General features: G+C 40.3%; 1 protein-coding gene across 1 annotated transcript in view; it reads left to right on the forward strand.

The window, feature by feature from the left end:
* The window catches only part of LOC107665542 (protein piccolo-like), a gene marked incomplete at its 3' end in the record, with an annotated part of 70288 nt that overhangs the window by 8592 nt on the left and 48665 nt on the right, over positions 1 to 13031 (forward strand). Inside the window, exons 2-7 of the mRNA XM_016456457.1 lie at positions 3264 to 4012; positions 4546 to 5421; positions 8676 to 9572; positions 9657 to 10454; positions 10553 to 11446; positions 11875 to 12729. Coding sequence (XP_016311943.1) covers positions 3383 to 4012; positions 4546 to 5421; positions 8676 to 9572; positions 9657 to 10454; positions 10553 to 11446; positions 11875 to 12729 — 4950 coding nt within the window. The remainder of the gene's footprint in view (positions 1 to 3263; positions 4013 to 4545; positions 5422 to 8675; positions 9573 to 9656; positions 10455 to 10552; positions 11447 to 11874; positions 12730 to 13031) is intronic.

Here is a 13031-nt window from a genome sequence, read left to right on the forward strand (position 1 = left end):
GTTGTTATTGTCGCTGTTTAACCTTCTGTTGCACACTATCGCCTCAGGGTTGTATGTATGTATGTATGTATGTATTTTCATTCAAGCACAAAAGATGTAAATGACATGGTTATCTTTTCTGGCACACAAATTTACATATTTTTACATTTTACATATAGGTTACATATTTTTGCTTTGTATAGTTTCCTTTAGAAAAAGCATTTATCTAACGTATCATTGAAATGTAGTCGCCTTGGAATTATAAGGTTCTGTCAGACATTTTTTGTCAAAATGGAGTTATTCCATTATTCTTATGTGACAACTTATTTACATTATGTGATGTTTCTTTTGTAAGCTGTGTACATTTTGGGCCTTTTTTAAGATGCAGACAGAGAAAAGCATGCTTCTCTCACTGCCTTAGAATTGAATGATGCTGCATGTGAGTGAGTATGCACAGACAAATGACAAGCAAGAATAGAGAAAAAGTAGAAGAGACAAGTGAGAACATGAATTGTCATACCCCATCAATGTTTACTATGAATTTGAAGGTGAACTGATTTAGGCCATTGCCACAGGCTCTCTCTTTTATACTGACTACAGCTGACCTTCTAAATTAATAAACATAAACCAGATTGCATGTCATAGCAAGAAAACAAGAAAACAAATGACTCTATCTACAGAAGTCTATGGGACGCAAAAACTTTGAAGCTCAATATCTTAAAACTGCTCAGAATGCAGATAGAACCTTATAATTCCAAGGTGGCGATTTGTTAGTGATTGAACTTTATTTAAAAAAAATATATATATTTTTTTTTTTATATGATTTCAACATTTGAAATCATATAAATTATTTATTTGTTCTGAAGAATTGCTTGTTTATTGGTTAGTAGTATCATTGCGTATTGACAGAGGGGTGGATAATAATGCAGTTGCCATGTTTTTATTTAGATTTTTTTTTTGTTTGTTGTTTTATCCATTGGTAATTTATCCACCTTATCTTTATATGTTTTTACATATAAAAGGTTAACTAGGTGACAACAATATTAATCATTATTATCATAATAATATTAAAATAATGTTTAAACATTTGATCAACATTTTATAAAAACAGTATTGTGATAATACTAATAATTTGGAGGTTTTGTTTATTTATTTATACTAATACACTGTCAACATTCTTATGTGCTTCCCCCCAAACGATATCAAACCTATAACAGATGCCCAAACAAATGGAAGCCGATTATTAGCGGACAGTTTGTCAGAGACGAATGATTATGTCGCTTTAAATTCAATTTTCGCGAGGTGATGTATGCTGATCACCTGTCATGTGCGGCGCATGCGCAGAGGAGGCGATTGTGAAAGCGGGTATGCCCTCAGATCCTCGTAACCTCCATCCTAGAAACCGAGCAGCCGATCACCAACCAGCACTAGAGAGACAGAAATGGGAGAATAAATAGGGATGCTCGCACGCTGTAAGGTAGGATGCTGTTTTTACCACTTCAGCTGGCCGTTCTGATGAAAATAAGCATGTTTTTCCATCTGATCACAGTGGTAGTTTTAAGGAAGGATGATTGCGATGGTGTGTTGTAGTAGAGGAATACTTCTAGTCTGGAAATGCTTTCGGACGGATGCGGTTTTAGTGATGAGGCTGGGAAATCCTCCGACAGGGTATGATCAAGGGCAAATCCATCATGATCTGGACAGTGAGGGAACCTCCATTTCTCACCGTTTGCTCTTTTATTTCCCGTTTGAATGTTATGTGGCGAGATCAGTGTGATTACTGCAGATCGTGACTGTCAGAGATTGATCATCTATCATCTACAACCTCATATCAAATAACCAACATATAATATTACAGTGTTTTTGGGTAAATTGGAGCAAAAACACATCCTGAATTCGTGTAACTAAAACTGCCAATCATTTAAATAACGAAACATTACGTTTTCTTTAACATAAGGTTGTAAACCCATTTGTGTTTTACACATGCAGCGGAGGTTTTACAACCCGGATATGCCGACGGGCTATAGATGTTGCTTTTGAAGGAGCAGAAGCAGAAAAAAAACGTAACAATCTGTCAATATATGTTTGTGGGCTGTTAAAGTTGATATCAGGTTAATGATCGCCAGTGTAGTTTTAATTTTTATAGCGCGCGGTATACTGAAAAACATTTCTACATTTGCGAATAAATACACACAGAAAACCCACTGACCCTTTAAAGTTCCTCATCATTAATGTGTCCGTGTAGAGTTACTGCTGTGAATGGTGTGGCGTGTTGTATTTCACGCTGAAAGGCAGAGAGACGTGATACATGAGCTGATCGTAGAGCGCTGTCCAGGGTGCTGAAGGGAAACGTCCAAACGCTCAGTCAATTACAGGGCGAATGCAGTCATGCTTTACACGAGATTTTAAGTGTTTCATCGCTGTTACATATTCATGCTGAATTTTTAAGTGTATTACACATGTTGATAAACAATATGCGTAGTAAAATAATCTTTGCCAAACTGTCATTAGTTTTGTCACTGTAAATGCAAAATCTTAACTCACAATTTGGATTGTAGTTGTCAAATACCATGGGCATGAACTTTTTTTAATCAACGTATTATTTTCATAGTATGGTCTATAACAGACATGTTGTCTATAATGTATGCATTCCAATGCAATGTCATTCAGAACACCAGGTAATATAAGATCATGCAAACTACATAATGAAAAAGTGCTGATTAAAATAGTTTTAGATTATGTAAAGAGGGAATGCATGATGATCAGGGCAGTAAGGGAGCCTCTATCCCTCAATGTTAGCTAATTTATTTACTATATGACTGGATGTTATATGTCAGTGTGAGTACTGCAGATCGTGACTAGGTGAGATTGATCATCTACCATCTACAACCTCTACATGTCAGTTAACAATTATGATTTATGAAGTTGATGACTGTTTGTTTAAAATCTTTTGCTTATCTTATGTACCACTCTTTCTTAAATGAGGTTTTTACTTGCTTTGAAGAAGACAACTTGGCTAAACTATGCCTAAAAAAAACAACACTTTCAGTCAAAATACTATTCTCATTTCACCCCATTTTGTCTTAGGCAGAACTGACGTATATTTAAGATGTAACATGGTATTAAATCCTTTTGTTTATGGAGTCTGGAACTACTAATATTTTAATATTATTATGTATATGGCGTTACTTGATGTTTAATGCATGCACATATATATGCGTGCAATAAAAACACAAGTGATGCATGAATTCTCTCTTTTCATTGTCCATTTTCTATTTCCTAAGGGACACTGGAGGTAAATGTGAGGGATAACTTCAACTGGTGAGAGACTCCCTCCTCTGGGCTCCCCCCATCCCAGCCCTCTCCTACACCGGTCTTCAGAGCCCCATTCCCAACAGCCAACATGTTCTCCTCCAACTTTCTGAGTGGGGGGAATCCTCTAAGTGCAATGTCCTCTGCTGTAAACAAGTTCAGTCTTTTTGGGGATGAGGAGGAAAAGCAACAACAGCAGCCTCCAGGACCCTCAAAGCAGAAGGATCCTCAACAGCAGGGGAATGGCCAACCAGCCTCACAGGGGCCTCAGAGGCAAAGTGGACAGCAGACACAGGGTGTGAGAAGGGGTGGCCAAGGAGCTGGACGGGGTGGATCTCAACCACAAGGAGCTGGACGGGGAAGTCCTGTACAGCAAAGAGCTGGGAGAGGAGGTCCTCCACAACAGGGAGCAGGCAGGGGAGGATTGCAACAAGGAGCAGGTGGGGGTGGATCTCCTAAGCAGGGTGTTGGGAAGGGTGGACCTCAACAACAAGGCCCAAGTGGACCTGCGTCTCATCCAGGAGGTGCAGTTGGCTCAAGGCCTCCTTCATCAGAGCCTCAAGTGAAAGGTGGACCTGGAGCTGGGGTGAAATCCCTCTGTCCAGTCTGTAAAAATACAGAACTCAATCTTAAGTCTAAGGATTCGCCCAACCATAACACCTGCACACAATGTAAATCAGTGGTCTGCAACATGTGTGGGTTCAGTCCTCCGGATGCAACTGTGAGTAAAAATTCATTTAACAACTAATTTAGTTTTTAATCTGTATTGGTGTGATACATAAAGCAGTGGTATACAATATGCATGTCTCATTTTAAGTATTTTTTGTTCTTTTTTGGGATTCAAAAGGAAAAGAAACTAGATCTTGTTTTATATCCGTTGCCGAATAGACCGCTCTAGATTTACATGTCACTTTTTACTCTCTGGTGAAAGTTCGCCATTATGTGTTTCAATCCAGAGAGTCCACTGTCTCTGAAGCACGTTTTATTGGACTGTGATGGTTTTAATTCCTTGACAAATTTTTTCCCCAAAAGCTTTTATTTTTCACAATTATTTATCACCGTTCACTAAAGAAGTAAATAGAGTTTTTCATCAATGCAACTATGAATAAGTAATCCTAATTCCTCAGAAGACATTTTTCACTGTATAAATTGTCTTTTTGTGCGGAACAATGCAAAACAACTGATTAATTTGAACTTCTTGTTAAGTTAAAAACTAGCAATTGTATAACAAATGTGTATCCTCCATGTACGCAGGCTAAGGAGTGGCTTTGCCTGAATTGCCAGATGCAGAGGGCTCTGGGAGGGGCAGAGAACAGCGGACCTCCTACGCTAAAAGCCCAGCCACAGCCCAAGGACTCCGTACCATCACAGAACCCTGCAAAGAAAAACACTCCTCATAGTAAGCAGATGCCCCCATCTGCCAGCCAGCCAACCAAACCAACAGAGGGTCAGAAACCGTCAAGCCAGTCCAGCACAAGGGCAGCTCATCCGTCGCAGCAAACGTCACAACAAAAACCTCCTCCACAACAGACGACAAAAGGTGCTCCTCCTGCCAAAACTGAGACACCATCAAAGACTGAGCCCCCTAAAAAAGAAGAAGAGTCCAGTTTCTTTGGTTTCGGTTTTGGTGGCGCTCGATCCCGCTCTCCTTCTCCACAGACCGGTGCCTCTTCTGTTTCTGGAAAGGTTCTAGGCTTTGGTTCTTCATTTCTTAGCTCAGCGTCCAATTTGATTTCAGCTGTCCAGGATGAGCCCTCCACAACCCCACCAACCTCTCGAAAAGGTTCCACCATTTCCCAAACCTCTGCCAAGACTTCCACACCCCCTTCCTCAAGAAAAGGCTCAGAGGCCACTAAGGGCTCCACCAGTGTTCCTAAATCACAGACACAGGAGGGAAAAATGCAACAGCAACAAAGTAAACCCCAAGACACTCAAAAAACAACGACAACAAAGGAAACCTCATCTGCTCAGGCCACTAAATTAGATCAAAGCCCAAAACTTCCTCCCAAAGCCTGTCCACTCTGCAAGGCAAGCCTGAGAAGAGATCCTCCCAACTACAGTACCTGCATTGAATGCAAGGCCACCGTGTGTAATCAGTGCGGATTTAATCCTGTGCCTCATCAAACAGAGGTAAGAAACAGATGAATGCATTTTCTTGCAGTAGGTTCACATTATGGTTTGTGCAATGAACTGTGGGCAGAAAATGTCAAGAGCAATTTCAGAGGACATGTTCTCAGTGATTCCAGTGATTCTGTTGTAAAAGATGGATGTATTTTCTAGTCTCTTTGGTTTGTGTGGAGGCAGTCTTGTGGAAGGCAGAACGAAAATGGCTGTGAGAGAGACAAAATGTGCCTTGATTCTCAATTACCTCGGACTACTCCCTACCTAAACTTACAAAAATAAAGTGCTTGACTCTCAAGGCAAAAAATAAAACATCGATGTGCAGTTTCACACTGTTTCTTCCTTTTTTTAGTCATGCATTAGAGTGATTCACAGATCCATTAGGGCTTTGGGTGATAAATAGATGTTCTGAATGAATAGACATTCTGTGCTTAGTGACTTGTGTTATGAAGTTTAATGATCTATCTGGGTCAAACATTACAGTTAGTGGCTTGTATATTTTACCTGCCAGCTTTCCATGCAGTGTGTTGGCTTTACCCACTTTCCAGACCCAGCAAAGCCATCAAGATAGTCTTGGGGAGAGAGGTTAATTCATGATGATTTTGTGGGCTTTAGTGTTGTATGTTTTGATCCAAGGGGATTTATGATTTTCCTAGCACAACTGAAGTTGTTAGATCTACTGTTTCAATGTAACCATTTTGTTTGTCATCGTTTTCAGGCCTTAGTGGCATTCGTGGCTTTTATTTTGAAGTGGTTTCCCTTTTTATCACCTAATTTTGTTTGTAAGTATAGATGGTCCTTTTTTAATTTTCTTTCACTATGTGTCATTATGACTTTTGTCAAGTTTTTATTTGTAATACCCCACATAAAACGATGTAGTAACAGACATATAAATAGATGTCCTGAAAAATACAATGTGCTTTATTTGTTTTATGTTTTATTTTTTGTAAAACCAATCATAAAACTAGAAAACACTCTCTGTAGTTAGAATAATATGCTACAATGCCATTACAAATTTAGCCAATATGTCTTTTGAGGTCAAGGTTTTGGAGAGAGATTTGGTGTGGCTGAAGTCAGCAAATCATTTGAAATCACTTTCATCATGTTTAATATTAAGTTTAGTTGGTTATTTTCTGGTAGTGCTGGGATCAATATTTTTTCTTGAGGCCATAAACATACACTTTTTACAAATGTCATACATGTCTAATTCTAGCGTGAATAATGTTTGTGTTTGCAACTATATATTTTTCAAAACACAGACTAACTTTTGTATCTTGGCAATCAGGTTTTAGGGACTTTAGGGATATTTAGGGACTAGTATAGTCAAGGCAAGCAATGTGTCATGTGCTTAGTCTTAGCAGTGAAGTTGCTGTAATAATGTATGTCCCCCAGAGAGCCCTTACCACCTCTATTGTCATGATATGGAAGTCCTGAGCATACCAGTTTGGCCCCTAAATGGCCATTTCATCTTTTAAGATGTGTTGAGCACAAAAGACACTTGACTCTGTAATTAACCATTCAGAGTTTATGTGCAGCCTGGGGCAAGGTGACTCCAAGACTATTGGGTCACATGGGCCGGCTGTGTGACGAAAACTCAGCAGACAGGGGATCAGTGGGTAGTCCTCAGAGATAACATCTAAGACTTTTCCAAGAGAGTTCAAAAGCACAGAGATGAGGTGTAGATTACAGTGGCATCTGCTACTCGGTTGTGCTCAGTGTCAAGTGCTCAGTGTTGTTGAAATTAGATAATAGTGAAAAAATATGTCTCCGATATGAAGGTCACCTTCATTTATGGCCACAACTGTGTGGTTAGTGTTTAATCATGAACTATTCAAACCTGAGGATTGCCTTAAGTCTAGAGAATTTGCAAATGCAACACATCTGTGTATATTTTTATCCCATGCTAAAATTATCTAAATGATTTAGTCTGTTTCCTTAGGCCTAAAAAAAGAGTGCTGCTGGCTTTCTCCAGAGATTAAATTTGGGCTTCAGGATGAGCCGTGTGCTTGAGAATTGTGCAGGCAGCACAAATATAAATAAAACTTTGAGATACAGAGGGGATTTAATTTAACCCTCAGAGATCCATTGTAGCAAAATACCAAAAAGCGAACAAAAGGTGTTTAAAGAGTTAATACATATTTAACACCAGCTCAAACTCTGAAATGTATCATAAAAAAATTGGCAGGAACATTTACAGATTCCCCCACCCCAGCATGCCAAAGTAAAAGTGCTGTCACTGCCTTCTGACACCAATGTAAGCTGTTTTTGTTCTGATTTTAGAAGCAGTCTTTTTGTAATGTCAGTTGTGAATTTTTTATGTGCACAGTATGTGTATATATAAGCTTATGCAAATAAGACAATTTTTCTGAATGTTGCACAAGTACTACAGTTAGCCTTGGTAATCCACATTTTATGGTTGTGTTGTTGTTTGTAACACAAAAGAGCCCATTGACCCATTGATACATATTTCAAATGATTTTCTGTGTAGCCTAATGGGACTTTATGGGTCATCAGAGGACTGCTCTGATATGAAAATATTTGTTTCAGCCTTCTAGCTTACTGGAAAGTCAGAGAGACTACACTGTCGGCCTCTAAAACTTGCATTTTCAGGATAATAAAACATTTAAGGGTGTCTTAGGGCTGGTGTGAGATGAACATACTGAGGTTTCATCCTTCTAGCTTGGAAAGTGCTTATAAAAGTAGTTCTGTAGGCCTCTGGCAGAATATGCATTTTCAGTATACTTTACAGTTGTCTGTGATGTGTAGGAGTATTCCAGGGTTATGAAACTCTATAGTTGAGAGTTTTATAGTTGTAAGGGCTGCTCTGACATTCAAACTGACTACTCTGATTCAAATTTCATCTTGCTGGGAAGGATTCTCATGAAAGCATTTGCAACATTTTTCTAAAAGTAACCAAAATATATAAATACACATCGTTTTTTTTAATGTGTTTGAAATATTGAAATATTTATATTAATAATAAATACACACTTTCAGAGTACAGAACAATTTTCTACGGTTTTTATTGTAATCAGTCACACACACAAAATCTTTAATAACCAAAAAAGAGAATGAATCACCAATGCTTGGGTCACTGAGGGTTTTCTAAATATTTCTTTAAAGCTACAAGTAGTAATGTTATGTGATATCTGCTTGTGAGGTCAATTTACATACGTCCTGCAAAATATATATTTTTATCATTTGTTATTCATGTTGTAAAATAAATGTGGAGAACTAACTTATTTTTTGTAATGTTTTTGCAGGCAAAAGAGTGGCTTTGCTTAAACTGCCAGACACAGAGAGCGCTGAAAGGAATAGAGCCTCCGGGACAACCCACTATAAAGTCCCAAACACAGCCCAGCAAATCTCAAAAGATGGAATCTACACATGGTCCTTTAGAGAAACAGCGCACAGCTCAGCCAACAAAGACTAGTCCTGCCAACCAACCTGCTTCTCAGAAAAAGGAAATGCATGAACAGACTAGTGCACCAGGAGCAAAGCAAGCTCCCTCTCCTAAGCCTTTACAGCAACCGACAGCAAAACATGCCCCCTCTCCTTCTGTGTCTAAAGCAGCACCACAGGCTGAGACTGAGCAAGAACAGTCAGGATTTTTCGGCTTTTCGGGCTTCGGTGGAGCCCGGTCACGATCACCATCCCCTCAGCCTGCTGTTTCGGCCATGTCTGGTAAGGTCCTAGGATTTAAGTCGTCCTTCCTGAGCTCAGCATCTAATCTCATTTCATCAGCGGTTCAAGATGAACCTTCTACGACACCACCAAATAACCCTCAAGCACCTTCAGTCTCTCAAACTTCCCTCAAGACTTCTACTCCACCGATGTCTCGCAAAGGGTCCGCATCATCGCAAGGGGCTGCATTATCAGCGTCTACAGGAAAGGCTAATCAATCAGATGGTCAGAAAGAAGAGAAAACGACAGAGCTAACTGCAGACCAAAAGAACAAAGCACCAATATCTCAAATTAAAAAAGCCGAACCATCTTCACAGATGCCAAAAGCAGACAAAGGCCCTCAAACCTTGCCCAAATCCTGCCCACTCTGTAAGGTAGAAATCAAAAAGGACCTTGCCAACTACAACACTTGTACTGAGTGCAAAAACACTGTGTGCAATCTCTGTGGGTTCAACCCAACGCCACATCAAACAGAGGTAGTGTTACGTTGACTTTCAATAATTTTTACAAGTTTTGAATGATATATGTGAACGTGTTAACCCCTTTGTCTTACTTTTCAGTTGAAAGAATGGCTTTGTCTGAACTGTCAGACTCAAAGAGCTCTAAGAGGAATGGAGCCACCAGGAGCAGCGCAGCCCAACAAAATCCCTACCACTCAACCAATGGCTTCACCCTCAATTCAAAAGAAAGGTGTTTCTGAATTAGGCAAGAAAATTAACCCTCCTCAGAAATTACAAGAACAACAAACCAAGGCTCTAAATGGTACTCTGCCCATCCAAAAAGCCCAGCAGCAAGAAAATGAAGCCAAATCTGAAGTTCCTGCCAAGACAGCCAAGGAAGGAACTGGATTTTTGGGTTTTGGTGGTGCTAGGTCAAGGTCTCCATCTCCTCAGCCTGCTATGTCTGCTGTATCTGGGAAGGTTCTTGGCTTTGGTTCCTCCTTTCTCAGCTCAGCATCTAATTTAATATCCTCAGCTGTGCAAGATGAGACATCTACAACACCACCAACCTCCCGGAAAGCTTCCACAGTTTCCCAGAGCTCAACACCACCCACGTCTCGGAAGAGCTCTGCTGTTCCACAGACCACAAACACAGGGGATAATAAACAACCTACTGCACAAAAACAAGAAAAAAAGATTTCTGAGTCACCTCAGCTATCCAGTAAATCTTCTGTGAAAGCAAAAACAGACCAAACATTGTCTGCAAAAGTTGACAAAACTCCCCTCCCTCTTCCCAAAATCTGTCCACTTTGCAAGGCAGATATTACCAGTGATCCTCCTAATTTTAGCACCTGCACCGATTGCAAAAACATTGTGTGTAACCGTTGTGGATTTATCCCCATGCCTCATCAAAAAGAGGTAAGAGAAAGTTTATTTTACTCTACTGGTCATAATTGATTTATTGAAGGACAATAATGTTGATTTGTGGTTTTGTGGTTGTGATTTTGGTCATGCAGGTGAAGGAATGGCTCTGTTTAAATTGCCAGATAAAGAGAGCACCTGAACCTTCAAGTCTAAATCCCCAGCTAAAGACTAATGCTGGCTCACAACAAGACAAAACAGCTCCACATCAGCCTCCTCCAGGAGCCAGTAGTACTGAGGACCAGTCAAAAACAGCACTTGGAAAACCCACTACTACGTCTACAGTACAAAATCTCCCAAATGAAAAACCTGCACAGAAAGAAACTATAAAACCTCAACAGCCAAAAGATAGTAGTGCCCCAGCCAAATCCGAAACCACAACACAATCAGATTCCTCCAAAGAAGATACAGGTTTCTTTGGCTTTGGTTTTGGTGGTGCTCGATCTCAATCACCTTCTCCTCAACCTGTTGTCTCGGAGAAGGTTCTAGGGTTTGGTTCCTCGTTCCTCAGTTCAGCATCTAATCTCATATCTTCAGTAGTTCAAGATGAGTCCTCCACAACACCGCCACCACCTCGTAAAGGTACAACAGTTTCTCAGACCTCGGTGAAGTCTACAACGCCGCCTGCCTCTCGTAAGGGTTCACAGACATCTCTCAAAACCACATCTGCTGTGGCAGCAGCAGCTACATCCCGCAAGGGATCTACAGCATCCCAACACTCAACAAAAATGCAGGCTGTGGAAAATAAGCCTCTTTCTCAAAAGCAGTTGGCAGACAAGAAGTCCATGCAATCTCAACCTTTCAAAGCACCATCTACACCTCCATCAAAGCCTCAAGCAGCTGATATGTCCTCTCAGTCTCTGCCTAAAGAATGCCCACTTTGCAAAGTAGAGCTCAAGAAAGATCCTTCTAACTTCAACACCTGCACTAAATGCAAGAGCATTGTATGTAACCTCTGTGGGTTTAATCCCATGCCTCATCAAACCGAGGTAAGATAATTCAGTATTTGGAAAACGAGCTGTGGGCTCTATAGCAGGGCTCTTCAACTCGGCTCCTGGAGGGCCGGTGTCGTGCAGCGTTTAGTTCCAATCCTAATCAAACACAGGTGATCAAGCTAATCAAAGTATTCAGGACTATTTAAAAATGATGAACAGGTGTGTTGGATAAGGGTTGGAAGTAAACTATGCAGATCACTGGACTTCCAGGACCGGAGTTGACTAGCCCTGCTCTACAGTATTTACCTTTAATATAAAATATTTTTGACAGTATTATAATTCCACAGCTAATTCAGCAATATTGCTGTGTAAGTTTTTGTATGATCAAACCTGCATCAATAATCTTATTTTAACCCAGAGTTTAAGAGCTTTGTGGAAACCATTTTGTCTGGGGTTTCTCAAACTCTCTTATTTGTTGGCAGGCAAAGGAGTGGCTTTGCTTGACCTGTCAGGTGCAGCGAGCATCAATGCCTTCCCATGCAGAGCCTCAAAATCAAGCTAAGAAAGTAGCCCCAGTGCCAAAGAAGAAGGAGCAAGATGTTCCAGAATCTGTGCAGAAGAAACAAAATGTAGAGGAAGCCACCAGAACTGGTCAGAAAACAGCTGTAGTAGGGAGAAAGGAGCCCACTGATGTGACACCACAAGAGCTCAGTCAACCGAAGATATCACAGCAGGTGAAATCAGACAAACCTCATCAAGAGGAGTCTGGATTTTTTGGTTTTGGCTTTGGTGGGGCTCGATCCAGGTCTCCTTCACCTCAACCTGCTGTTTCTGCTGTGTCTGGGAAAGTTTTAGGCTTTGGTTCCTCCTTCCTTAGCACAGCCTCTAATCTGATATCATCAGCTGTTCAGGATGAACCTTCCACAACACCGCCAACCTCCCGCAAAGGTTCGTCAGTTTCAGAAACAACACCTCCTCCTGGCTCCCGTAAAGGCTTTACAGTATCTCAGTCATTGTTCAACAACAACACAACGTCTCCTAGCTCACAAAAAGGTTCTGTAACCACACAAGGTTCCCAGAAAGCTCAACCCAGTAAAGATACTAAACTATCAATTGGACAGAAACAAGAGGAGAAGACACCATCACTTCAACAGGCTAAGGAGCCATCAAATAAAGTAAAAGAGGATAAATCAGAGACACCTATATCCAAGCCTCTTCCCAAGGTCTGCCCACTTTGCAAGGTGGAGCTCAAGAAAGATCAGTACAACAGCTGCACTGAATGCAAAATATTTGTATGTAACTTGTGTGGGTTCAACCCTATGCCCCATGAAGATGAGGTAAGAAAATATCACTGTTGTGTTGAACAGTTTGTTTTTTGAATTTTGTTTTGTTAAAGTCAGCATGAATGGAAATTGCAAACCACTTTAAGTTACACGTTATTTCAGTAGTCCACATTAGACACTCTATTAAAGGGGTCATATGATGTTGCTAAAAAGAACATTATTTTGTGTATTTGGTGTAATGAAATGTGTTTATGCGGTTTAAGGTTAAAAAAACACATTATTTTCCAAATACTGTACATGATTGTTTCTCCTCTATGCCCCGCCTTTCTGAAACGCGTCGATTTTTACAAAGCTCA

Source organism: Sinocyclocheilus anshuiensis, unplaced genomic scaffold (assembly GCF_001515605.1).
Source record: "Sinocyclocheilus anshuiensis isolate Anshui unplaced genomic scaffold, SAMN03320099.WGS_v1.1 scaffold679, whole genome shotgun sequence".
Classification (NCBI taxonomy): Eukaryota; Metazoa; Chordata; class Actinopteri; order Cypriniformes; family Cyprinidae; genus Sinocyclocheilus; species Sinocyclocheilus anshuiensis.